Below are 27,294 nucleotides of genomic sequence, written 5' to 3'. Positions count from 1 at the left end.
GAGAATGTTAACAAGCTGTGTTTGTGTTGAAGAAAAATTGTTTTACTGATATTAGCTAAGACAATCTTTTTTACCCGAAAGTATTTAAAATATAAATCACATTAAGAAGCCATTTGGAGACTGATATTTATATATTTTCTTTTACGTGGGACACTTGCTATGTAAGAATATTTTATTGGTTTCCTCCAAACTATAGTCCAAACAATATTTCTCTCAACACCTCTCATCTATGTTACTTATGGTACGACGTATGCAGAGTCATCTACCACAACCAGATAGCCTGGTGAGATTGACGGTCATTTTGCATTTATCATCCCTATTTCATTTTTCAACACCAGAATACTTCTTGATTGTTGCATATAAATGGAAACATTGTCTGTAGAGTACATGTAGTTCAACATACAAAGAGAGAGATACCAATTACGTGTTGTTATATATAAATGTGGGTGTGTTTATATATACAATTACACAATATAATATAAATGTATATTGAGAGATATCATTTCTTTGCCCATATTAAGTCTTGCTATTTTAAAAGCTAACCAATTTGCAAATTGTGTTACCTCCCTATATCACTTTGTATACCTATACAGCACTTTACAATTCAAAAGCACTACCAAATAACTCAGTTTACTCTTACAAAGTCATGCAATCTATGACTTAAAATATTCCTTCCCTCTTTTTATAAAGTTAAGTGATTTACCCAAGGTCATGCACTGTAGGGATAAAGCTAGAATTTAACCCAGACTTTAAGACCCTGTGTTCTCTTTTTACTATGTTACAAGTGATCCAGCAGAATTAGCTCTGAAGCCTACCATGAAGGTCTGCAAGAAAGTCAGATTTATTAACATCAGCAAGTAAATTACTTAATGTACCTTAAATTGGTACTGAAGTCATCTGATAAAAAAAACCTGTTCCATACTACTAGTCTCATGGGGTCTTTAAATTCATGGAAGAATTTTACCACACCATAAAAGTATCTCATGTGCTCACAAAGCACATATCTCAAATCTTCTAACTTTGATAACCTTAGCAATCAACTGAAATTATACTGATCTTCCTTTATCTGGCAAGTAACTGTATGAGATTCAAAGCTATATCTCCCACTGCCCACTAAACACATTTATTTAGACATACCACAGGCATGCCAAACTCATCAAATCCCAAACTGAATCTGCCTCTAAACCTCTTCTTACTGCATTCTCTACCTCACTTGGCAGTACTACAATCTATCTAATCTAGTTACCCCCACCAGAAGCAGTGGCAGTAATCCATGGGATCTCATGCCCAATCCATCACCAAGTTCTATCAATATAATCTGTGGATTTTCCCAAACAATCCCCTTTCATCCTTCCCTGCAACCATTAACCTAGAACAGACCCTAATTACTGCCTGCGTGGGTAAGTACACAGCTGCCCCTCAGGCTTCTTCACTACAGTCTGGCCATTCTCATTTAGAACCTTCCTCTACACGAACAGAGTGACCCATTAAAAAAAACTTGTTTTGCTGAAAACTAATCTACAGAGGTGCTCTGAGAGGAAGGAAAAAAAAAGTCACGCCAGAGATTTATAATACATCTTGGCATACCAAGAAAGATGAGAAATCCTAAATCAAGAAACAGCAGAACTTAAATCTAGAATTTCCTAAGTGTATTAGATCAGAGTCCTTTCTCCACCTTAATCCTATTAATCGCCTAAAACAAAACAAAAAAAAACACTTTGAGAAATGCTATTATAAAACAAAAATTGTGACCATGCCACCTTTCTTCCTTATAACCCCATCACTTTGGGATAAAGTCCAAGATCATCAGAACTGGTGTAGCAGACCCTGCCTAACTCTAAGCAAAAGCTCCAGTCTTATCTCTGACTTCAGAGCTCCAAACGATGTGTGATGCACGAATTATCTCCTACGACGGTTATATGCCTTTGTTCTTTGCCTAGAGCAGTTCTCTCCTAAAGTATCACGTGTCCTCCCAAGCCTAATTTCTCACTTCTCAAGACTCACTGAACTCAAGTAACACTTTATCCAGAAAACTTGCTCGGCCCCATCAGGTTAAATTATGTAACTCTTCTCCATCTTAGCAAAATGGCTCACCACACACATCACTCAACGCACTTTACTGAAATTATCTTTTTAAGTACCTCTCTCCTTATCAGACTGAAAAGTTACTCCTGAAAGCCTACCCTAGGATGTTAGAACCTGGTTAACTCACCTGAAATTCCTTAGGATCCAGCTCAGTGCTACACATACAGTACACATCTTCCTCAACTTATGAGGGGGTTATGTCCAGTTAAATGGTTGAAAATGCATTTAATACACCAAACCTATGGAACATCATAGCTTAGCGGAGCCTACCTTAAACACACTCAGAACACTTACATCAGCCTACAGTTGGGCAAAATCATCTAACACAAGCCTATTTTATAATAAAGTGTTGAATATCTCATGTAATTTACTGAATACTGTGAAAGTGAAAAACAGAATCACTGTATGGGTACAGAATGGTTCTAAGTGTATCGGTTGTTTACCCTTGTGACAGAGTGGCTGACGGGGAGCTGTGGCTGGCTGCTGTTGTCCTGCATCATGCAGAGTACCATTTGGCCTATCACCAACCAGGAAAAAGATCAAAATTCAAAATAAGGTTTCTACTGAACGTGTATCACTTTTGCACCATTGTAAAGTTGAATAAATGCTAAGTCAAATTAGGTCAGGGACCATCTGTAGATATTAAATGTCTGTTGCATTTAAACTATTTCCCACTGAAAAAAATGTTGCTTCTTGATCTTCAGTTTATGTACTTTTTCAAGGTAACCTGAAAAGAGAAGGAAGACTTGACCATGACAGAATCACGATTTCATCTAATGAAGCACTAAAAACAGGATATAACTTCCCTACTAGATCTTCGTGAGTCAGCTAAGTTCTATGAATGTCCAAAGAATCCCAAACTTCCCACACTAATCCCCTCCAAATTATACAAGAAGGCAGGAAAATAAGTCAGAGGATTTATTTCTTTCATCACTTGCCTCTAGTTCGAAATGTCGAACCCCATTCATATTTAGCATACGTATTTAAAACTTTTAATACTGCACTTTAGCTAGCAGCCCATGGGTGAAAGCAATGAAAAGGATTTTAACATTATGTTCACAACTAGTTTATACATTAGAATTCAAATAAAGTAAAAACTACACATTTAAAATTAGGCAAAAAGAGGGTTACAGCTACTAGGTAAGGAAGGTGGATTGAACACACAGATCTAATTTTACCCCCACCCCCCAAACTCACTATATTGTTGTTGTTTTTTCCTTTAAGGCATAATCTCACAAAAACAAGAACTAAAGAGGCAATAAAACCAAATTTTGGAAGCAGGAAAATAAAGGAATTGCTCTTATGAGCATAGATGCAAAAGAAACAGAATGTGGAAATATATAATATATACTGGAAATTGTATATGTGTATACGAACATATATATGTGTGTGTATCTACTGACCAATCAATTGATTGATCAACATATAGATTTAAAATACTCCATAACCTAACTGGGTTTATTTCAAGAGGGCAAGATTTATTTAACATTAGGAAATCGAACAATATAATTCACCACATGAACAGAATAAAGGAGAAAAACCGTTTGATTATCTAATACAGAGAGAGAATATACTTGAAAAAATTCGACTTTCATTTATAACAAAACTCTTAGCAAACCAGAAACAGAAATAAATTCCATTAATTATTGGTAAAGGATTTCAGTACAAGAACTATAGAGCAAAAATCTACCTAATGATGAAAACGAAGTTTTCCCTTTGAGATCAGGAACAAAACATGAATGCTTGTGTCTACTATTCATGTTTCACAGTTTATTAGATATCCTAGCCAGAACAGTAAGGCAAAAAAGAAAAAGGCGTAAAGATGGCAAAGGAGGAAATAAAACTATCATTTACAAATGATATGATTATGTTCATAGAAAATTCAATGAAACTACTGATTATTAGATAAAGAGTTTAACAAAGCCACTGGATAAAAAATCATCTAAAAAATCTACTTGGAGACATCAGCAAGAAACAATAAAACTGAAAATTACTGCTACAAAGAACTAAGAATGGCCAAAATTTAAAAGTCTGAAAATACCATGGGATAGCTAGGATATCATTTTTTGCCCCTCAACTCCAAATCTACTCTCACTATCTGCCTTGTGATAATGGAGGTTCATGCTGTAAGCACTTCTCTTCTACAGCTGCATGGTGTTCAGCCCTATCCGTAGAGGATGCCATAGAGTTAACTGTTACTAATTCAGACTGCTGTTTCCTGCCCAACAGTGTTGCTCCACTCTTGCCTCAAGGGAGCGTTTTCTGCTTGCTTCTGCTTCTAGGCAGAAGGCTGGAAGAGTCTTCTCGAAGAAATCTGACCAATTAATCAAAAAGACCTAAAATATTGACACTTGGGGTTCCCCATTATGAGATCTACTCAGGTGACTCTACAATGAAGTTCACAGTTGACAAGCCCCACTCGCACTCAGAGCTTTCAAATAGCTTTTAATAGCTGACTTTTAATCACGAGCAGGTAACCAAAGATGGTAAGCCTAGAAAAAGATCAACTCAAGGAAACAGAAACTACTCAGATGGAAAAAAAGACATATTATTAGCATCTCTGGGGACAAGAGAAGATTGATCAATTAAGTAAACTCTAAGAAATGAACATGAGAGTGTAAGTAAAAAAAACTCAACAGGAAGGCTATTAGGAAAAGCTGATGAAATTTACCAGAAAGTAAAGCTAATAGAAAACCCAGCTTAAGGGGAGATTTAGACAACTGATGGAAAACTGTGGGTTGAATGAGTTTTAAGTACACAGAAAACTAAGGAAATGAAAAAGACAACTGTTAACTCTAGGTGGTGACAAAAACTGGGGCAACAAAGGAAAAATAATAATTAACTACATGGCTTATCTCTGCAGAGTATACATATGTGTTCAAAATAATAATGTAAACACTGAATATTGACATAATCAAAATTACCAGATAACTATCTGGGAAGGATAGGAAGTATACGTGTGTATGGAGTGGGGAAAGTAGAAGAAACAGCAAATTCCCCATTATCTACAGTGGAAAGTTAACAGATAATGCCTAAACCAAACCAACGAACAAAAGGTAGTATAATTACAAGAGCATGTAATAATAGAAATTATAACACCAAAAGGACCAACTAACAAAAGTAGTTGACCCTGGAGAGGGAGAAAAAGGTGAGAAGGAGGCTAGGACATGCCATTTTGTCTAAAAAGAAAAGAAACAAACAACAAAAACCCTTGTAAACCTAACTCTTTATGTTCATATACAACTTTTATTAAAGTATAACCTTAAAAAAAATTAATAGCTTGCCCACATTATAAAAATAAACTAGAAAATATGATTTAAAAAAAAAGATCACATTCACAATAGCAAAAAAAAAACTCCATACTTAGGAATAAACTCAACAAAAATGTACAAGATGTGGATTAAGAAACTACTGCTACTTAACTGGGGGACCTAAATAAATGTAGAGATAACCAGTTCCTAGACTGTGAACATATCAGTTCTTAATTGGATGGATAAATGTGAACCCAATTATAACTAAAAACTAAATTATTCTAAGGATTACCTGGAATAATAAATGCACAGCATTATCAACAATGTTTCAAAAAATATTTCGTTAAGTGATAAGCATAGGTTCAGAACTATTATCCAGTGAGATCCCAATGCTAAATGAAGGCATTAAGGGTAATTTTATATTTTCTTAATTTTGCATATTTGTATTTTCTCTCTTTTTTAAAATCAATGTAGGAGTACTTTTAAAATAAATTATGTTATTAAAAAAAAAAGCAAGGCAGTTAATAGGTTACTGAGTCCAATAGGTCAGACCATATCACACAGATCTACCATATCACATAATCTCAATAATGAACTAAGTTTCTTCGTTTTGATTCCATTGATGTCTTTTTATCCATACCATTATAGCAATAATAAGATGGCCAAGAAGGCAAAAGTATATTTAATTAACCAATTTCAGGGGGAACACAAATCCAGTACTATGAGTTCTCCAACAAGGACAGCAGAGAGAAAAATGGAAAGAAAGATAATCCAGTAGGTCAAACAAGGAGAACTTCCTCAGGATCCATACAGTGTGATATTGAGTTTTCTTCCCCTAGCATTCTGTTTGTTTTAAACCAAATTTATTTTAAGATCTCTGTGAAAGAGAAACAGTTTATTATTTCCATAGACATACGAACTGAGGCAAAGAGCTGTCATGTGACTTGTTTGAAATTATACAATCAAGTCAATGGCTGAACTGTAAACAGAACCTAGGGATACCCAACTGCTAGTCGGATGCTCTAACTAATGGATCATGCTCCCTGCTATGTAATAGGACTGTTTCCTTTAATTACAATTTCTTCATTCACCATCAGATTATCAGCCAGAGGCTTTATCATTGGTTTTGCTCTTCTTGTATTCATGGCATTACTCCAAGAATATGAGATTTACATGATAAAAAATATAAAGACCACTGTTTATGTATCATACCAAATCTGAAAATTCCAACCAGTGTGATGCAGACAGTTCACAAGCCTGCACTTAATGGCATATTTATAGGTAAAACTGCAATTTTAGCATCCATTTTGGGTTGGTCAGTGACCTGGAGAAAATGAGTTTTGTTTTTATAGAATCACTAATGCCAGTGCACTTAAAATCTTAGAGCATTCCATGGTCTCATCAGTCAACAATATTCACAAATATGACCTCTATATAGAAGTCGAAAGGGTAGCAGATTTTAGAGCATTTGTGATGTTGGGAAGTAGAATAAGATAAAAATCATGACATGCTCTTACACTCTATGCTGAAATCTATAAAAGAAAATTGACTGGGTAAACAAGTAAGTATCTGAGAAGAGGTGTGCAGTCACTTGTCTTTGAGAAGCACTTTGTGTTTCTTTGGCACATATCACGGCAGCAGTAGTAGCAGCAGCCTTGCCCTTGGTGCTGATTTCTTACTACTCTAAATGCCTCCTCTGAGCCAGAATACACTGGCTGTTGCTGGATCATGCTGTGAGACACCTGCACTGGCTACTAGGCTTGTCATGATGCACAAAACCCTACCATCTTCAGCTTGACATTGTGCAAGTTATAATTATTCATCCAAATGAATATGTCAGAGCAGCAGCAGCAGACCTCTCATCAGAGCAAAAGAAAAATACATCAAAACATTATCAACCCAGCAGGAAGACAGGGACCATAAGGAAAATTACCCATTTTTAATATGGATGCCACAAAGCCATGCCTATTATTTTACAAAAAGAAAGGAAAATAAAGATCTTCCAAGTTTAAAGTCCAGAGACACTGAATCCAAAGAGGAAATGTACAAAAAGCAGACAAGGAATTTTTTAAAATCAATTATCTGGAAGCTATTTACAATCTTTTAAATATAAGTTTGCTATTAGACTACAATAGTAACATTTATTTCGCTTAAGAACCACATCTGTTTAAAAATTGTTTAAAGAGAAAAAAGACGGGAACTCCCACAAGCAGAATTGTGTCCAATAGGTCAATGATAAAAGATACACAGCAAAGAAGTTTGATGTTGCTTCATATTTCCAAAATGTAAACTAACATTGCCAACACTTTTATCACATCTAAAAAGACTCAAGAGTTCATACTTGCTGGCAGTATCACCAAAATGCTTGCGATGTACAGCTAGACTCTAACAACAGGCAAATAGTATATTTTGAAAATTTTCTGAATTTTAGTGGTTTATGTAAAAGAAGAACTGAAATCACCCCAGACCGCCACAAATGAAGATAAATCCAAATTCTGTGAGCATATATAAAATAGGCAAGTGTAAATACAATTCCTATCTCATACTTAAATATGAAAAAAAGTATAACTTTTATAACAGACTTTAGGAGAATATCTTTTCAGAACAAGATATGGAAGATTTTCTCATTCAATACACAAAAAGCAGAAATCACGAAGAAGAGAGTGATAAATGTGACCACACTGAAACGTTAAACTTCTGATTGAAAAAATATATCAAAGTTAAAAAACATGCCACAGGGAGAAGATACTTATATCCCATATAACCAATAAATAACTAGTATTCAAAATATATAAGAAATGCTTATAATAAAACACAAAAATTTAAGTAGGCAAAGATTATAAACACAATAATAATGAATATCAGTTTTTGATAAGAATTAAGGTCACACTAAAATCAGACTAAGACTTAGAAAGGATTTGGGAAAGTAGGAATTACTATGCATTGCTGGGTAGGAGTATAAAGTTATGCAACCGATTTTAGAAGATAACTTGGCAATATTTTGTAATCTCAAAGAGATGCATTCCCTACAATACAGCATTTTCACCTTTAGGCATAAATCACACTAAAAGTCTCACATGTGTAAAAGGAAACACAGAAGGATGTTCACTGCAGCACTGTTTGATAAAGAGATTGTGAACAACCATGTAAGTAGGGCAATGAATAAGTTAACTGGTGGATTCTTATAATGAAATGATATAAAGCATTTAAAATGATATAAGATCATGGGTAAATCTCAGAAACAATGTTGTATAAGAAAGGTCAGACTGCAAAAATATTATAGAATATGGCATAAACAAATGTAGCAGAAAAGTATGCATGGATAGCATACACACCAATTCCAGTCAAGTGGTTTACCTCTAGAAAGGGAAAGAAGGAAAGAAAGAGGAAAGGAGAGAAGCAAAAGAGGAGTAAAGTTTTAGGTCCCAGAACATTCTATTCCTGAGAGAGACAGAGAGAGAGATATCTGAAGCAAATGTGACAAAATATTAAACATGTCAAATTTCAGTTGTGGTTAAAATGGTGTCCAAATTTTTATCTGTACTACACTAAGAATTTTAGTATGTTCTTTTAATTTAAAAAAAGAATTTGTGACATTCCAGTTACTACTAATTAATTCTGTATTCTTAGAACTAATACAAAATAGAAAACTTGACGTATGACCCAATTAAATCTAAATCTGAATTTGAATTAATATTATAAACACTTATTCCATACTTAGATGTGCAAGGCACTGAGCTGGTGTTAAGTAGGGACAGAAAATTTAGAAGAAATTGCCCTCTAAGATTTTCTAGTGTTAGAGTCACAAACTAATTTTGCTAAATGGCAGGATAAGGTAAGTGCTAAACAGTCTTTTTGTGGAGATGCAAACTTTTTCACAGATTAAAGTCTGGGGAAAACTTTTATGATTATCTAAATTAAAAAAACTAGGAAACTCATCAAAAACATATTCCCAAGGTTGAACCTTGGGATTTTAATAAATATTAAATTATAATTTAGAGACAGCATATCTGGAAAGAGTAATACAATCTAGGTACAATGTTGTATCATGACCTCACATAATACATAAAGTTTACGGAGCCAAACAGAAAATGTATATTCATGTTTTTTAAAAAGTATGCAATTTATGTATAATTCCAATTCTTTAAAAAACAATCAAAACAGTATTTCTTATACATTTATAACACATATCAGAATATCAAAAGCAAATCACAGGGTTTTTCCTCCCCTTTATTTTGCTGTGTTTTCTTGATTTCCATTGGAAGGAGGGAGACTTTTGTTTTTAAAGAACAAGAAAAATATTTTTAAAATATATATGGTATGATTAAAATTTGACCCTTCACAAGACCATTTAAATCCTGTTAGGCTTTTTTTTTTTTTAAACTAACTTCATATACAAGACAATTATTACTTTACTCTATATATTATAATTTAAAATGTAAGTATAAATTTTCACTTGAACCTACCAAAACTTCATAACAAAAATAAGGGTAGTCTCCATTTAGAGAACATTTGTAAAACGTCACTAGGAATTTTTGTTTCGCTTTGCATAAGAACAGACAGGTTCTCTTCATTTTGGTATCAATTTACTTGGTGAGACAAGGACTATGCCTGTCATCATTAGACTGTTCTTTGAATCTAACCACCATTCTGCCAGATCTTTAAAAATCACACACGTGAATGCTGATGATGGAACTGTTGATAATCATACCACATTTTAGCCACATAATGGTATAATTTACAATGCATTCCTACATACATTAACTTGTTAAATATCAGCAACGTATTGAGAAGAAATTGACAGGAGTAGAAGAATCTCCTATATTCTTTACTCAAAGAATGTTCCAAAGCACTTACAAAAACAATATAGTCTAAGTTCAAGGATGAACTAAGGACAAACACTTTAAAACAATAAAAACTGAATAGAAATGGCAGGGTTTATATTTTCAGTCATAACTCATTCTCCTCTGAAAAAGATTCTCTGATATTATGTCTCAAAAATGTCACCCAATTTTTAACCTACTGCTCACTGTAGGTTCCTTAGGATTTAAATTTAAAGTAAAATTTCTGTCAATAGAGCTTATTCAAGTGTAACAATCTCAAAGTCCTGTTTATAAATAAATGCTTAAAGAAAACTGAAAAAAATCACTTGTAATCTATAATGGCCACTTATAAGTAAACAGAACGTGCTTTTTAGCTACTTAAAATAAATTTAAGAATTTACCTGTGGTGTCCAGCAAACAGAAAACGAAACAGGAAAATCCACAATACAATCTGGTGATTCTGCAGGGTACTATAAAAAAAGCATGAAGTTAGGTCATTTTTGCTTTGGTGTGACAATTTCACATAAAATATTTTCGAAAAACTGAATATATTAGAAAAAGTATTATTATAAATGCAAATGTATTATATATGAATATTTTGATTCTATTATTATAGAGACATTAAGAGCTGATTTACAGTCAAGTTAAGCTCAAAAGGTACAAAGTTTGGTGATTTGGGGGTGCCAAACCAACCGGTTTTGAAAAAAAGAGTAATGAATTAAGTCAGTGTCAGGTCAGCTGCTAATGTGATTTGAGGGGTAAACCACACTGAACCTCAGTTTCTTTATCTTTAAAGTGAGAGATCAAAATGGTTGATATTTAATTTCCTTTCAGTCTAAAATTTAACCTCAAATAGCCTCAGTCACTTGTTAAAAGAGGCAGTATTTGTTAAAAGAATCAAGAAATGCACAAAAATGAACACATATAATTATCAATTAAAGAAGTATTTTCCACAAAAAAGCATTTAATTTTAGCAGAAGATAAATAAAAAGAAACAATGAAATGTCTCTGGCTTATTAAGGAAAAACAAAATAATAGTTTTAAGAAAAATCTTTTCATGGTTGATAAATAGAAAATTAATTACTCAATAGTTTTAAACAAAAAGTGATAGTCATAGGACTAACTAGGTTTCTAAGTTAAGAAAGACAAAAGGTAGCTTTTCTTAAAATCAATTTTGTTATTAGAGAATTGTACTACACGATTTCTCTAAGATTCAGTCTGGATTCTTGAAAGTCACACGTAATTTTTAAAGTGCTCATTTCTTTCCAATACAAAGCTAAATTTACTAACATGAAAATTAGCTTTAGGAAAACTCCTTTCTCTCATTTGACAAAATGTTTAAAATAAGTTTTAGACTTTCACTTTTTTTCAACCTCTTATTTTTAACTACTCTGTTGCATAGCAAAAGGGCACAAAAAATTATCACTATCGTATTTGTGACAAACATCAGCCCATTTGAAATCAATGCTTTGAAAAGAATTAACATTTAGTTACAATGACAGTCTGGTTAAAAATAAACCTATCAATGTATACTCTGACTAAAGGTATCTAGCTATGCAGAAGTGATAACACAAAGGTAAATATACAGGAAACCATATAGAAATATAACAGTGCTCTAATTTAGAGGGAAAAAAGAAAGAAAGGTCTGGCTGGTATTACAGAAGAAGCCCTATTTCAGACAATTCAAACTATTAGATGATGTACGTCAGATTATAACTGCTGCAATCACTGGAAAAACAATTTGTACACTATTTTTTATAAGTCATGTGATTATCTCAAAGTAAATGCAGGCAGAGATCTTAGCTTTCTCTGGTTTCTAGTGCTGCTAACTTGTGACCTTGGATAAGTCACTGAACTTCTCTGGCTGTTTTATATGTAAAAATGATGGAACTCAACTAAAAGCACTGTAAAATCTCTTTTCCCTCTAAAAAATGTTAATATTCCGCAAAAATAATAATGCACACTTAAAACCTCCTTGGGTCAAAAATGGAATATTTAGTTCACCTTGAGTTGTTGCTATTTATGGTCTACTGAACTGACAATGAACAATATCAACTCTCTAACGTAAACAATCATCAACCCAGTTAAGAGTATGAACTTAATGTTTACTGTATACAGAGTAAATAAACCAAGTAAAGTGTCTTAACTTTGGAAGTCATTAAGTACGTACGGCACATTATGTTAAAAGAGAATATGATCCTACATTCAAATAGGGCTCAGGGTAGTAAATGGCACGTATGCACTGATAAAGAAAGAGATCCACAAGGAGTTAAACAAAAAGCAGGTTACCACATATCTGAGATAACATTCAAATATATATATTTAGGTGTAATTATGCAAACATACAAATATGTATATAATAAATGAGACTGATCCATATGTATGTGGCTCTACTGTCTATTATGAGTTAAATGTATATATATATTGTGTTAATTATATTCACTTCCAAGATCAATTCTGTTTATATAATACAATAAATGCTACATAACTGTATTGAACCTAAAAAGCACAAATTTATACACTTTTGGATGATTTAACGTGAATTATGCAGTAGCATCCTAGATACTCATTTTTGGAGTTGTTTGTATTGTAGTACTAACTACAACATCGATAACTGAATATTGTAAAATGACTGTCAAAATTCAGATTATTTTTCAACAGTAAGTTATAGGTATATACAAAGCCTCTAGAGACTAACTGCCAAAAGCTTTACTTTAGAAATCCAGTTGACAAGAACAACAAAAGTTCCACCTAAAGAAATTAATTGAAAAATAGAGTAATTTATAATTTTTCATTAATATAGTTTTTCAAGTCTCAGTTGAAACAATTCAATCAAATCAATAACTATAAGAGAAAATAATTATTATATAATATTAAGTATACATTTTTGTCACAAACAATATTTTTTAGACTCTATAGTATACTTTTCTATGGAAAAATTTAACCCAACCCGAACTGTGATTGGACCCCCCCAGCAAAAGAATACATACAAATTGCAGCAGATTACAAAAACAGCCATCAGAGACAGAGTGCCCAGCCTCTGAAACATATCTATGATTCGTTTTTCAAGTAGTTCTGATCTTGGCCAAAGCTAAGGAAGCCCTAAGCTACTTTTTTAAAGGAAAGACAAAAATTTCATCTCATGGTTTAGGATGAACTGTAAATACTGCATAAAAATACACCTATAAAAATGACAAAATTCAACTGTTTCTCATTGTATTTCTTTTTGATTTATATACTTATTTTTAATGGGGGATGTCTAGACAAAATTGGTATTGTTTTCTTTGTGGGTTTTTGGAGACAGTGAGGTAGAGTGGCAGAATTGGGAGAGTATGTATTCAAGAATCAAAAGAAATGCATTTCTTTACTACGTATCAAAAAATATCAGATAAAAGAAATAGAGGTTTGTGTATTTACAAAAATAAGCGTGTTGTAAGGTTTGTCAAAAAAAAAAAAAAAAAAGAGCCTGACCCTTTAAAATTCAGTTTGGATTAAGATTTTGCATTATGTACTCTTTAACATGTAAGTTGTAGCTTTCACTGTTTTTAACTGACAATCCCAAATATTCCTAAGAAAGAAATGACCACATCTAAAAGACAACTTTAGTCTCTATGAAAACCAAACTAAATGGACAAATAAAGACTCTAATAAATCATACCAACACAAGATTCATTTAGTTTCAGCCTGTCTTTTTTTTTTTTTAAACGCAAATTTTTTTCTTACTAACTCAAATAAAGCTTTCTCTTCTCTCTTGCCAGGGCATCCATAATAGTGCTTCACAGCTACTGATGCTGCAAAAACTGACACTTGAAAATATCCTCTAGAGAAATATTAAAAGTGTCACCTTATCTACCTTGAAAAGTTATAAGAAAAAGCAGACAGAATGGACCATACTACTGGCTACACATCCTCCCTCTCAATACTACCAATAATGTCATTAATCAGAATTAATAATAAAATCTTGTAGGTGTAGTGATAGGCAATGTAGACTTAAATCATTATCTCTTAGTAAGTAAAGATTGCAAAAATGAGGCTTTAAAAAAAAAGAATCGGGACAGAATGTATTTTAAATTTTTCATTTTGGTCTTCGTAGCAGCAAAGCAACTTTTATCAATGTACAAAATATAAACAAATAAAACTTTGAAGAAAATGACAGAACCCTTGCCACTGGCAGTATATGACCTCCGGAAGGATAAAGGTAGATTTCTCCTTGATCTTAAAAAAACACACCTTTAAAAATTAAAAAAGAAAATAAAACCTTTTTCATTTTCATTTAATAAAAATATTCATGTAACTTATTTTACAAAGAAGATTTCTATCCCACTAATTTTTTCTCAAAACTTATCACATATAAATCTCAAAATTAATCATAAACATTCTGTGTGTAGGAAAGAGAATGAGTCATTTCTCAATTTGTCTGATATAGAGGCACTATAAGATACCAACTTTTGTGTCACCCAGTACAGCTTTATATATTAATTTTCTCTCATGAAAAGCTTAAATGCCAGACACATTTTTAAAAAGGACAAACACAACTGATCTTTTCATCACTACAATCTCATGAAAAAGAGTTGATTGATGACTCCTAGGGACAATTAAAAAAAAGTTAGATGACCTGGTTTTCTCAAAGTCTAATGTTTCCCCAGTGGTTACTAAGTAAATGATTAATATCCTGAACTTGCTTATTCCACTTATTTCTCAAAATTCACAATCTATAATTAAAAAATAAAGACAAAACAGCTATGTTTTGTGCCAATAAAATTAGCGAGTAGTTATAGACCACTAGCCTGTAAGGGCTCTATAAATAGAGGTGTATAACCTTTGCAAAATTTTTAAACAGAGAAGTAAAAAAATTTCAGCCAAGACAACAGAAAAAAGTATGCATATGTGTGTGTCTGTGTTTGAGGGGTCGGGGGAAGTCAGAAATAAGAACAACAAAGGTAATTCACAGTAGGAGTTGAAGACAAAAGACTTTCTTCAGTAGAACTTTACTTGGAATAGCGGACACTTCCAACTCTTTTCTACATAGGATGTTACAAAAATAACATTATGGTACTTTGAGGCTGCCAAACCTTATTTGTAGTATTTCTTTACTATAAAGTCTATATTTTGATCAGATTTGAATTAAAACAGTGACATGAAATTACAGCTAGGCTTTGGGAAACTTAGTGAATAAATTTTTTGAGGCGTTCCCAAATAATTTTTTTATTTGGTCGTGCCGCACGGCATGTGGGATCTTACTTTCCTGACCAGGGATCGATTCTGCACCCCCTGCTTTGGAAGTGCAGAGTCTTAACCATTGGACTGCCAGGGAAGTCCCCCAAAATAAATTTTAAGTGTCATATATATTTTTTTAGAAGCAACTAGCACTCGTTTACATTGAAAACATTCACAGGGTTCATTTCCCAAAGTATTTCCTGGCCACGGTAACAGTTTAACGTAGCACATACCTTCGCCTTCAACTTGACAGTGATGAGATGCTCTCTACCAGAAGCATCTTCGGCTTTTAACTTGATGGTACTAAAGCAAGTATCCACATACACAAGCCTGGTGAGTAGAAGAGAATAAAAAACGATCACAATAGAGAGGGTGGGACTGGGGGAAGGGGGAGGTTGGAGGATGGTAGGATTTGAAATGAAAATATTTGCTATATTCCTATTAATCCATTACAAAAATTAATCAGAGGAATTTGTGTATGCTATCCCATTATGCTGCTATAGATTTACTGCCGTTAATACACCAGCCCAGTGCTTAATGCAGTCATAGATCTCTGGATTATTTACAATGTGTGTCAAGGCTCATGCTGTGGTCAGTGAGCACTATGTTTCGGTTTTCCATCACCGGAACCTTTGGCACACACAGCATGTTCCTGTCAGACTCTACTTATGTACACATTAAACTTCCTGTCAAACTCTTTGATCCATTTCTATAGTTTCATACAATATGAGACTTTTATGCTTCCTTTATTTGTTTTTCTCCTCAATGAACTTCTCCTTTATTATAAATAATGTTACTGTACAAAAGCCTGGCTAGTATTAGTTCACATACTCAAATTGATCCTCTAAGGAAAATGCTGTATAAGCACAGGTACAGCCTGGTCTCCTAACAATAAATTTTCTTTTTGTGCAATATATAGCTTCTGACACTTAACCTGGGCATGTATTCAAGATGACTAATATTTTAAACACATACCACAAGCACAATTGTTTTGGCTTTAAGTTGCTCTAAATGCATGAATTTTTTACAATGGAAACCAATACCCTTTGAAATATATCATTCTGTAAAAATATGGTCCCTTGAGAAGCATAAGCTACTGCCAAAAAGGTTCAAATTTAGCAGTATATTTACTAGTGAACTGGGCATGTGGATATTTTTTTTGACATTTTTACAATACCATTCTCTTGTAAAGATAAAAAGTAGCCTAACAGTATTGCACAACTTATCACCCAGACTGATGGTAAAACCTGTTAAGAGTTCAAAACTAACATTAGCCTCCTAACCTAGGAAATATTTTTTTAACAACACTATATGCTGTTTAGTCACTGGCCAGATATAATGGTAAAATGGGTCAATTTCAAGAAGTTCTGGGCAATAAAGTTGTGGAACACTATTTGTAATGAAAAACAGATCTAAATCTGACGATGCATATCGTCAATAATGGAATAAAAAGTAAAACAGAACAATCTTTATCAACAGAAAAAATTTTTTATCATAATCTATAAAAAGTCTAGAGTCTTAGAAAACAAAATTATTCTAGAAATGTTTATTTACATAAAAATATCAATGACTCTATATGGTTAATCATTATTTTCTTTCAGCTTTATCTGTAAATGTCTCATATCCCCCTCCCCTCAAAAATTTACAACATGAGACTTTATCACAAGTTTTATCAGTACGACTCTAAGGGTTAATTAGATACATGGGCATCTGACTCTTTGAAAACATGAACACTTCAGATTCAAGATGTTGAGATGAGCATATGCATTTATATCCTCTCTCTACTCACACACAGAAAAAAGGAATTTTAAAAAGATATGCATAATCCCACAGTTATAAAAAGCACAAGAAGGAATAGCATCAATCAAAGCAAATTTTCAACAAACTTTATAAAGATGTAAAGTGGTCAGAAGAGCACTGAGTAACGAAAAGAGATTAGAGGAGAGAGAAAGAGGCCTCCAGGAGGGAGACAGCTGGCAAAAAAAGGAAGTCTACAGAACAGAGGGTATTATTTATATGTGGGAAGAGATTAAGGAAATTTTTTAAAAATACGAGAAACAAAAATGGGAAGAGGAAATTTTAAACTAAGTCATAAACAATAAAGCTTTGTTAAAAATGGTAATTGCTCTACCATTAGCTTTTCAGTGAAAAATATTTATGTAGTCATAAAAAATTAAACTGCTTACTAATTACAATTTTTAGAATTCAGCAAATAGACAAAGCTAGCAGACTTAATTATAGTTACAGAAACTAATGTAAATATATTTGATCATTGCAATTTAAAACAGAGACAACAAAAATTGAGGAGAAAGATATGAGGAGGGAAGATAAGAAACATTAAATTTTGTAATTGCTAATTTGAGAGTAAGAGACACCATCTTTAATTGAACAGACATGAAAGAAGTTTAAGAAATATTAAAGCGAATAGAAGAATAAAAGAATAGTGATGAAGGGAGAGAGAAGGCAGTATATGAACTAAATCCATTTTTATTACAGTAGTTAATCAGTATGTAATTCTGATCAATCAAGCAATGCTGAATATAGGCATATTTTTTAGAAATACAGAAGTTACTTGTAAACATGAACATTTCAGAGTGTTTGTCTCAAAGTATAAGACCAGGGATGAGATATGGTATGGAAAAAGCCTGCTGCTTTTCATTATAAGCCCTAAATAGTTTAGAAGCATGATGAATATATACAGAGAGAGAGAGCAAGAAGGAATAGGGAGAGAGAAGGAACAACTAAATCACCAACTAGTACTTTTCATACTTCTCATTGCTGCTTGGCATCAACATGTTCAAAATCATTATGGAACATCTATAAAATAAGACAGAAATAAACTAAGGTTCTAGTCTTTTGTTTGCAATCACACAAAGTTTAAGATGTAGAAATAATACATTAGAGAAAAACAGGCTTATGCTCAAAATACTGCCCTGCAGTCAAAAGGATCATAAGGTTAATTTTGTTAAGCTTTAAGACAAAATTCAAACTTTTAAAAATTTATAATTTCAGGTTAATCTCAGCATGGTCATTTAAAATTAAACATTTTACCCATGTTGATTCTTGTCTACTTTGTTTGGGGAAAGAGAAAATTAATTGTGATTATCATCACGTTTAGTACATGTGACTGAGATTGGCAAATGTGCTCTAGTATTTATTCTCAGCTCTTCCTTTTGGTAATAGGATCCCAGCTACTGTAGCACTCCACCTAAACCGAGTTTTAGCTGGGTACACTCTATCCAGCTAGCAACCCTACCAGCTGTCCTTGGGTATCAGCGTATCACTAAATTTTGGCCAATGTACTGCAAGCAGAAGTGATATGTGCACCTTTTGGATCATTTATAAGAAAATCATGGCTAGTCCTCCCCCAATCCCTCCCATTCTCCCTTCCTGTAGAGTGGAACTTAGGCCAATATGACCCAGCAAAGACCATGCCAACAAGAACAACCTCTTAGTGCAACTCTGACCAACAGAACTTTCTGCGATGATGGAGGTATTCTATATCTGCACCATCCAAAACAGTAGCCACTCATCATATGTAGCTATGGAGGACTTAAAATGTAGCTAGTATGAATATTAAATTTTTAATTTAATTTAAATGTAAGTATCAATAGTCACATGTGGCTAGTAGCTACTATGCTGAACAACGCAGCCAGTGGATGGTTGAAAAGTAAAAGAAACCTGGGCTCTTGGATGACCCTGTGAAACAAAGCCACCAACTCACTCTTGACTACCTGCCTACCTGTGAACTGTTAAATGAGAGACGAATAAAATTCTATTTTGTTTGAAACACTGAGGATTTGGAGTTCTCTTTGTTAACAGCAGCTCAGCCTGTACCTTAACAAGATAATCAATATTTGTATCTATTCATGACAGAAAGGAATATCTTAATGTTTGGTACAGAAGAGACATTAAAGGGGAAAACAACAGCGATAAGCTCTTACAAGTAATATTAAAATCAGTTTGTCTTAAAAAAAAAAAGGCTATTTCAAATGTTGTCTTTTATTGGTAAGTTGGATATCTCAATTTAAACAACATAAAATAAATAATTTCTACTCATTTAAATAATACATTTGGGCAACTTTCATTATTGGAAAGCTCAAATTTTTGAAAAGTCATAAACACATTTAAAACTTGTAAGTTTTACTACTTAGCTAGACATATTCCAAAACTGACTAAGAAATTATAAAAACAAATATAAAAATCTAAAGAAATAAAACACTATACTTTTTGCACTTTACTTTGCATTTATCATTTGCTGCATTTCTTTATAAGTTACTGCTTGCAATAACTAAAATGGCACTAAACTTAGAGTTAAGATTTTTTTTTAATTTAATTTATTTATTTATTGGCTGCATTGGGTCTTCGTTGCTGCACACTGGCTTTCTCTACCTGTGGTGAGCGGGGGCTACTCTTCGTTGTGGGGCGTGGGCTTCTCATTGCGGTGGCTTCTCTTGTTGCGGAGCACGGGCTCTAGGCGCCTGGGCTTCAGTAGTTGTGGCTCGCGGGCTCTAGAGCACAGGCTCAGTAGTTGTGGCACACAGGCTTAGTTGCTCCGCAGCATGTGGGATCTTCCTGGACCAGGGCTCAAACCCGTGTCCCTGCATTGGCAGGCGGATTCTCAACCACTGCGCCAGCAGGGAAGCCCAAGAGTTAAGTTTTTTAAACATTTGAAAGGGATATTAATACTTAAGCTTCAGAGAGGTTTTTGTTGTTCTTCTTAATAGGTGAATGTTATCAGTATAGAAAAACAGAATGAATGTGCTTTATGTCTCTTGAAATACTGTACTTACTTTGACCAAAAGCTTAAGTTATACAGTTTTTTTCATTAAATATCTAGATGCATCTATGTACTAATAACATCAAAAGGCAGACTGAAGACCTTCATGTTTTAATAAAGCACCAAAGTTTCCATTTCCACTCTCACCTTTAAGCATTACCTACTTCAAAGAACAACCTCCCTAGTTAACATTTTTCCTCCCTGTGTTTTCTGTACACCAGTCTATCCTGCCTTCCATTAACTAGATTAATCTTCCTAAATATCTTTTTAATCATATCAACCACTTGCTCAAAAATACTCAGTGAGTCCCCATCACCTGCCTATAAAGAATCCTTAGCCTAACAGTCAAGACCTTTCAGTCCAGCCCTAATGTTAATCCTCTTATGTGAGCAACTGATCCACTCCAAAGTCCAAAAATGAACTGCACATTTCCATCACTGCAAAGTTGCCTCCCCCATTCCTACCCTTTTAAGGCTTTCTTTATTCCTCTCAAGCTTCCCCAATACCTCCTTCCTCTCAGAACCTTCCTAAATTATCCGTAGCGCAAAAGAACTTCACCTTTCTCTAAACTCTCATACTGCTCCTTTTCGTGTTAAGTTTTGCCTCCCAACCAAATAAGCTTTTTTTTAATAAGCAATATGAAAGTTTTATTTTTCTATGTATGTGTCAATGCTCTATGTATTATATGAACATAAACAAGCTGCTGTCAGACTGGTTCATATTTACTGATTCGCATGTAAGTTTTAAACAACTAAATGCAAATTCTGTTTAACTACTCTAAACATATTACCAATGTTTAGAAGGACAATTTTTTCACTATCATATAATTTGCATTCAGTGATTTGGATATATGTATGAGGTAAAAGCACTCTATTTATAAAGGTCATTTAGAATGAAATTCATACTTTTAACATCTATATTCTTATGCGTTATACAACAAAATTATCATTATGATTATAATTAAATCATAACACTAAATATATGTTGTAAAACTCATATATAGTCGGACCTTTTGGTGAACTAGTGTCTCAACAACTTTATATTTACTTTACACAAGGAATTATTTGAGTCACATAACTTATGTTTCTTTTCAACCCTTATTACTAAGCATCATTGGTTGCATTTAAAAAATGAAGAGTATGTGGCTCTGAGAGGTTATGTGACTTGCCCAAGGTCACACAGCTGATAAGACAGAATTAAAGCCCTTGTCTCATTACTGGAATTAATTTAGTATTAACAAGTATCTCCATTTCTCCCAATAGGTTATATAATTCTTTGAAATGCACTGAGAATTATAGAGGATATCGCCATCAATGAATTAAGTCCATTTCAAAAATATTGGACTTAATTAAAAATCTAATTTAATACATGTTGACAATCTTTCAGCAGCACAACAAATTTAGTAAAACTCAGCTCTTTCCCAAAATAAATTTAAAAGACCAAATAGTTTAATTCTACTCACTCTAAGCGATAAATAATATGCTACATTAAAAAGGACAAAACCATCAGGTCACTAACCCCTGTTTGAATCATTTAAGCTCTGAATTATCTAGGACCATGCGATTACTAAAACAAACATAAGATATCCTATAAATAAAGTGACTATGCATTTCTTTTGAACTGGGACACTTTTGAGACTAAAAGGGGCCACGATAAAAGGCATAAGTTAGGACTATCCTAGGTAAAGTGGGATATAAATCAGCCATTCTATAAAGCAAACAAAGCTTTCAACTTCAGGACATTCTTAATACCAAACAGAAAATCCTATTAAACCCCAAGAATTCTGTTTAATTCTTACTGTTTTAATGAGCCATTCTGTAACATAACACAAGCAGAAGTTAACAGAAACCCATCAAGACACTTTTTTGCATCACCCACCTTTCTGAGCCAGTATAACACCCAAAATCATCCACAACTTCATCTTACCCTTAGGACAACTTGCTGTTTTTAGTGTGTTTTTAAAGAAGTTGAAACAAGTATAGAAATTACAATAGCAATCAAACTTAAGATCAGCTACTAATTCTCAACGTCATTTCTATATATGAAAAAAAGGTATACAAATATAGAGGAAAAAGGAAAGATTTCAATCATATTTTAAACATTTCCTTTTTTCTAACTTAATTTTTTTATAAAGCTTGATACTATAGAACTAATTAGATATGTCAAGTATGTAATTTAAAAACACAGCAAGGTTTTCCTTACCTTAAAAAAAAAAATCCTTCTTTTATTATCAGATTTTACTATTCCACTAACAAATCTACAAGATTATTATTTAGAGTGTAAGTAAAATATAGATATTTTATTTGGTCTAGGAATCATGAAGATTCTGAAAATCCATTTAAATCAATTTGTCATGCAAATCATTATGTGTGTCATTTTAAAAGATATTTTAAATTAAGAAGCTAGACAGCTGCTCAGGCATCACCTCACAAGGTAACAATTCTAGCATGGGGACAGCACAGTTCAGGTCTCATTTGTAGCTCTGAGGGTCCTGAAACCCAGTATTATCAGTGTGCCAAGTATACCAGCCCTGATTTAAGAATTAAGTTACAAAAATAAAACTGAAAGGAGATGTTCTTACTTCGCCAGACAGTGCTGGATAAATACGGACAAAATCATACTATTTGGCTTCTCACAATCAATCCATGCAAACAACTTGTCTTCTGCTAACACACTGTTTATTTGTAAAGACTATGAAACTAATGATTAGGTAACAGCAGGTATATTCTAATTCAATCATGCATCTTAGTCACTATAATTAAACTATGAGCTTTCATAAATCTAAGCAACAGATTTCAAAACTATCATTTTGCACATGGCCAATTTTATCCGTGGTGCGACAGTCACACTTTGAGGCTGAAAACTAATAAAAATGTCCAAGTACTTGAGGGAACTTTACTAAAGGCTCCATACCAGGGCTATCCCCACAGCACAACTCCAGGGAGCCATCATTCACGCCAAAGCCTGAGCACTGTTATGCAGCCAGCCTTGGCACTATACACTCATCTTATATACAAAGCTGGGGATGAAAATATGTATCTTGAAACTTATTCTGAGAATTAAACAAGAACTCTATAAAGCAGCTAGCAGGAACTTAAAAATGGAAGTTCCTATATATAATAATCTAAGGAGGAGACAAACATTTATATTGTGATGAATGCTACGGTAGAGGCATTCATATCCTTACTGGCTTTCATCTATTATCTAAATTAGAGACCTGTTCCTTTTTCTCCACTATCAGAACAATGTATATAAAGCAAAGCAATGTCAGTACTTCCTATTTATCTATAAAAACATTTATTCCATAAAATATTTTATATACTTGCACTATTTCTCTTATAACTTTGTTGCTAACAGCTCTCAAAAATCCTATAAGTATATACCATAGTACCTATCTGAGTTAGAATTAAGTACTACTGGGATTCCATCTACTTAAATTCTGACTCTTCCACTAAATGTAGGTTCCATGAGGAATCTTAAGTCTTGCTTGTGTTATCTTCACTGCCTTACATTATAGGCATTCAATAAATAATAGGTGGAAAAAAATGAACAATTCAAAAATCTGATATTTGCATACTCAATGCTTCAACTGATTTTCATTACTGGAGTTCTCCCAATAATGTCACATCTGCTTAGAAAACTGCCTCAAACTGACTATATCAAAATAACAGAAATAAAACTGGAAGAACATTTCTTCTTCCCTTTCCAAACCCTTCCTCCATTCCTAACTATCCTCTAAACAGTAAAATCTTAACATTTAAGCATCAGAAAATAAGTCAAAATAATTCTTCTCTTTTCTACCACTTTAAATCCAAAGAATGATCAGGTCCATAACATCAACGCCTCAAGAAAAATCTTCATAACTTCAGCAGAATTGTTAAGAGTGCATCTCAATTCATTACTTGTCTTCTGCCTCTCCCCTCCATTGTTTTGCTAAATTTTCTAAAAAAGGTTTCATCCATCCCAAATCCTATTCAGGAATGATACCTTATCAAATAAAACGTAATTTCATGAATACGCATTAACCAGTCCTCAATATCACCATAATAGTACATTTAAAATTATATGTAACATCCATTTCTGGCTAAAATGGAGTACCTTACTGAAGACCAAAACTTCCACTGAGAACAACTAAAGTAGCCTGATGAAAGGGAAAAGAAAAAAAAAGTTTGAAGGTGTCAAAAAATTGCTAAAGCAACCAGGACTTGAAGGACCAAGGTCCTGAAGAAGGGGGAACAGAGGAGAAGTAAGCCAACACTTCAGCCATTTTTCCTTCAGGGTATTTAGCAATTCTGGGCATAGGGCAAGAAAAGGAGGATCTGGGTAAATGGTGCAGGCAGAGAGCTACTAGTAAGTGGCAAACAAAAAACAAAAACAAAAAAATCAAACAAAAAAAAAAACCAACAACAAAAAAACAAAACAAAAACCCTAACAGCATTCCTGGCAATCTCTTGAGGATAGAGAAATAAAAATAACAGACTTAAAGGGCCAGAATCTGGTGAAAAGGTAGGGTCAGAGACTGCAGCCATATATTCTGGCAATTTTCCATCAAAACTTTTAATAAACTGCAAGGGATAAGAGGATAAAAAGCCAAGCAGTAAGCCAATGAAAAACAAAGGATAATATTTAGAAATCTCATAATACTGAGGAGAAATTTATTAGAATTTAGAACCTACCAGTGGGAAAAAGTCCCCGTGAACATCCCTAAGCTCTCAGTGGGAACCCTTGGAGGGTTACCGGTCAAAGCAAAGTAAACAAGAGGTATATGAAGCACTGCCCAAAATGCAACCCAGACTCTAATGGGCTAAAGGTAAACTAGCCTAATGAAGACAAAGATTAGAGTTTAGGATCCACCAAGGGAGAAATCCAAATGAGCACACTTGGCTCTTGCTTGAAAGCTCTGGAGGGTTATAGCCTGGGAGAGGGAGAGGAGCAATAAGAGCCCTGCAAAAATGACAACCCACCCTGAACCATTTCAGTCTCTATGGCAACCTGCCCCCACTTGATTTTCCTAGCAAAGAAAAAAGTAAACTCTTTGTAGAAGAAAATATCATCTGGAGCTTCCAAACTTTTTAATACACAATTTCCAACACTCAACAAATATTATTAGGCATAGCACTGCAGCCTGAATGGCCAAGGGCAAGTACAGAAGAACAGCCAAGACAGTGAAAAAAGGTGCATTAACTAGAATGCCTACAAATTAAGCCAGTTTCCTCATTTCTCCCCTTTTGCCGTTTTGTATTTTTTGTTGTTTTGGTTTTTTTCCCCCCAAAGAAAAAGCAATCATGTTACTGAGACACAGAGATTTAAGGTTTTACATTTTTTTTTGTTATACAGTATTCAATTTTGTATTGATTCAATTGTGAAAATAAAGAAAAACCCTTCCTCTCTGCTGTTAAAAAAAGTCTAGGCCTTGGTATTCACCCAACAAAGTTGAAAAATAACGTCCACATGAAAAACCTGCACACAGATGTTTACAGCAGCTTTATTCATAACTGCCAAAAATCGGAAGCAACCAAGATGTCCTTCAGTAGGTGAATAAACTGTGGTTCACCCAGACAATGAACTATTTACTCAGTGCTAAAAACAAATGAACTAATGAGCCATGAAAAGACTGAGGGGAAATTTAAATATGTATTACTAAGTGAAATAAGCCAATCTGAAAAGGCTTCATAATGTATGATTCCAGCCATATGATATTCTGGAAAAGGCAAAACTATGGGGACAGTAAAACGAACAGTGGTTGCCAAGGGTCAGGGGAGAGGGAGGGATGAATAGGTAGAGCATAGAGCATTTTTAGGGCAATGAAACTACTTTGTACAATATTATAATGACAGATACACGTCTTTATACATTTGTCCAAAACCATAAAATGTACATCACTAAGAATAAATCCTAATATAAACTATGGTTTTGGGGTGATAACAATGGTGATAACAATGTGTCAATGTAAGCTCATCTACTGTAACAAATGTACCACTCCGATGGGGGATGCTGATAATGGTGGAGTCTATGCGTGTATTTGGGGGCAGAAAGTATATGGGCAATCTCTGTACCCTCCTAATTTTGCAATGACCCTAAAACCACTCTAAAAAAATTAAGCCTATTAACAAAAATTAATAAAACCCCTAGGAATGCCAAGATCCAGGACTATATGACAGAAAACCACAAGAAAAAAATAAAAAGAGACTCAAGGGGATCTAGATTATGGGAGTAGGTAGAAAAATTTTAAAACAACCATAAAAAAAAAATAGAGAAAAAGATGGAGAATTTCAACAGAGCATTAAAATCTAGTAGAGTTATACTAATATCTAACAAAGTAGACATTAAGGCAAGAAATATCGCTAGATACGAAAAGAAACATTTAATGATGAGGGAAAATCCACAAGAAAGATGCAGCAATTATAAACGTGTATGCACTCTAAATTAAAAACAGAACTTCAATATGATCCAGCAATTCCACTTGTGGGTATATGTCCGAAGGAAACAAAATCACAATGTCAAAGAGATATCTGCACACCCATTTCACTACAGCATTATTTACAATAGCCAAAACATGGAAACAACCCAAGTGTCCACTGACAGATGAACAGATAAATAAAATGTCATATATATATATATATATATATATATATATATATATATATATATATATATATATATACAGTGGAATATTTTTCAGCCATAAAAAAGGACATCCTGCCATTTGCAACAACCTGGATGACCTACAATGGGCATTATGCTAAGTGAAATAAGTCAGACAGAAAAAGACAAATACTGTATGATCTCACTTATAATGTGGCATCTAAAAACATACCCTAAAAAACTGAATTCACAGGGCTTCCCTGGTGGCGCAGTGGTTGAGAGTCCGCCTGCCAATGCAGGGGACACGGGTTCGTGCCCCGGTCCGGGAGGATCCCACATGCCACGGAGCGGCTGGGCCCGTGAACCATGGCCTCTGAGCCTGCGCGTCTGGAGCCTGTGCTCCGCAGTGGGAGAGGCCACAACAGTGAGAGGCCCGCATACCGCAAAACAAACAAACAAACAAACAAAAAACTGAATTCATAAATACAGAGAAAAGATTGGGGGTTGCCAGAGATGGGTGTGGAGGGTGGGTGAAATGAGGGAAAGGGGGCAA

At 33.8% G+C, this 27,294-nt stretch overlaps 1 protein-coding gene across 1 annotated transcript in view; it reads right to left on the bottom strand.

The window, feature by feature from the left end:
• The window catches only part of FANCL (FA complementation group L), a 78,071-nt gene that overhangs the window by 30,110 nt on the left and 20,667 nt on the right, over positions 1 to 27,294 (bottom strand). The window contains exons 6-7 of the mRNA XM_007445725.1: positions 15,610 to 15,706; positions 10,561 to 10,629 (exon numbers count right to left, since the gene is read on the bottom strand). Of these exons, the coding sequence (XP_007445787.1) occupies positions 10,561 to 10,629; positions 15,610 to 15,706 (166 nt within the window). The remainder of the gene's footprint in view (positions 1 to 10,560; positions 10,630 to 15,609; positions 15,707 to 27,294) is intronic.

This window comes from Lipotes vexillifer, unplaced genomic scaffold, assembly GCF_000442215.2.
Source record: "Lipotes vexillifer unplaced genomic scaffold, Lipotes_vexillifer_v1.1 scaffold838, whole genome shotgun sequence".
In the NCBI taxonomy this organism is placed as follows: Eukaryota; Metazoa; Chordata; class Mammalia; order Artiodactyla; family Lipotidae; genus Lipotes; species Lipotes vexillifer.
Note: the sequence above shows the minus strand (reverse complement) of the source record. Positions and strands in the feature narration are given on the sequence as shown.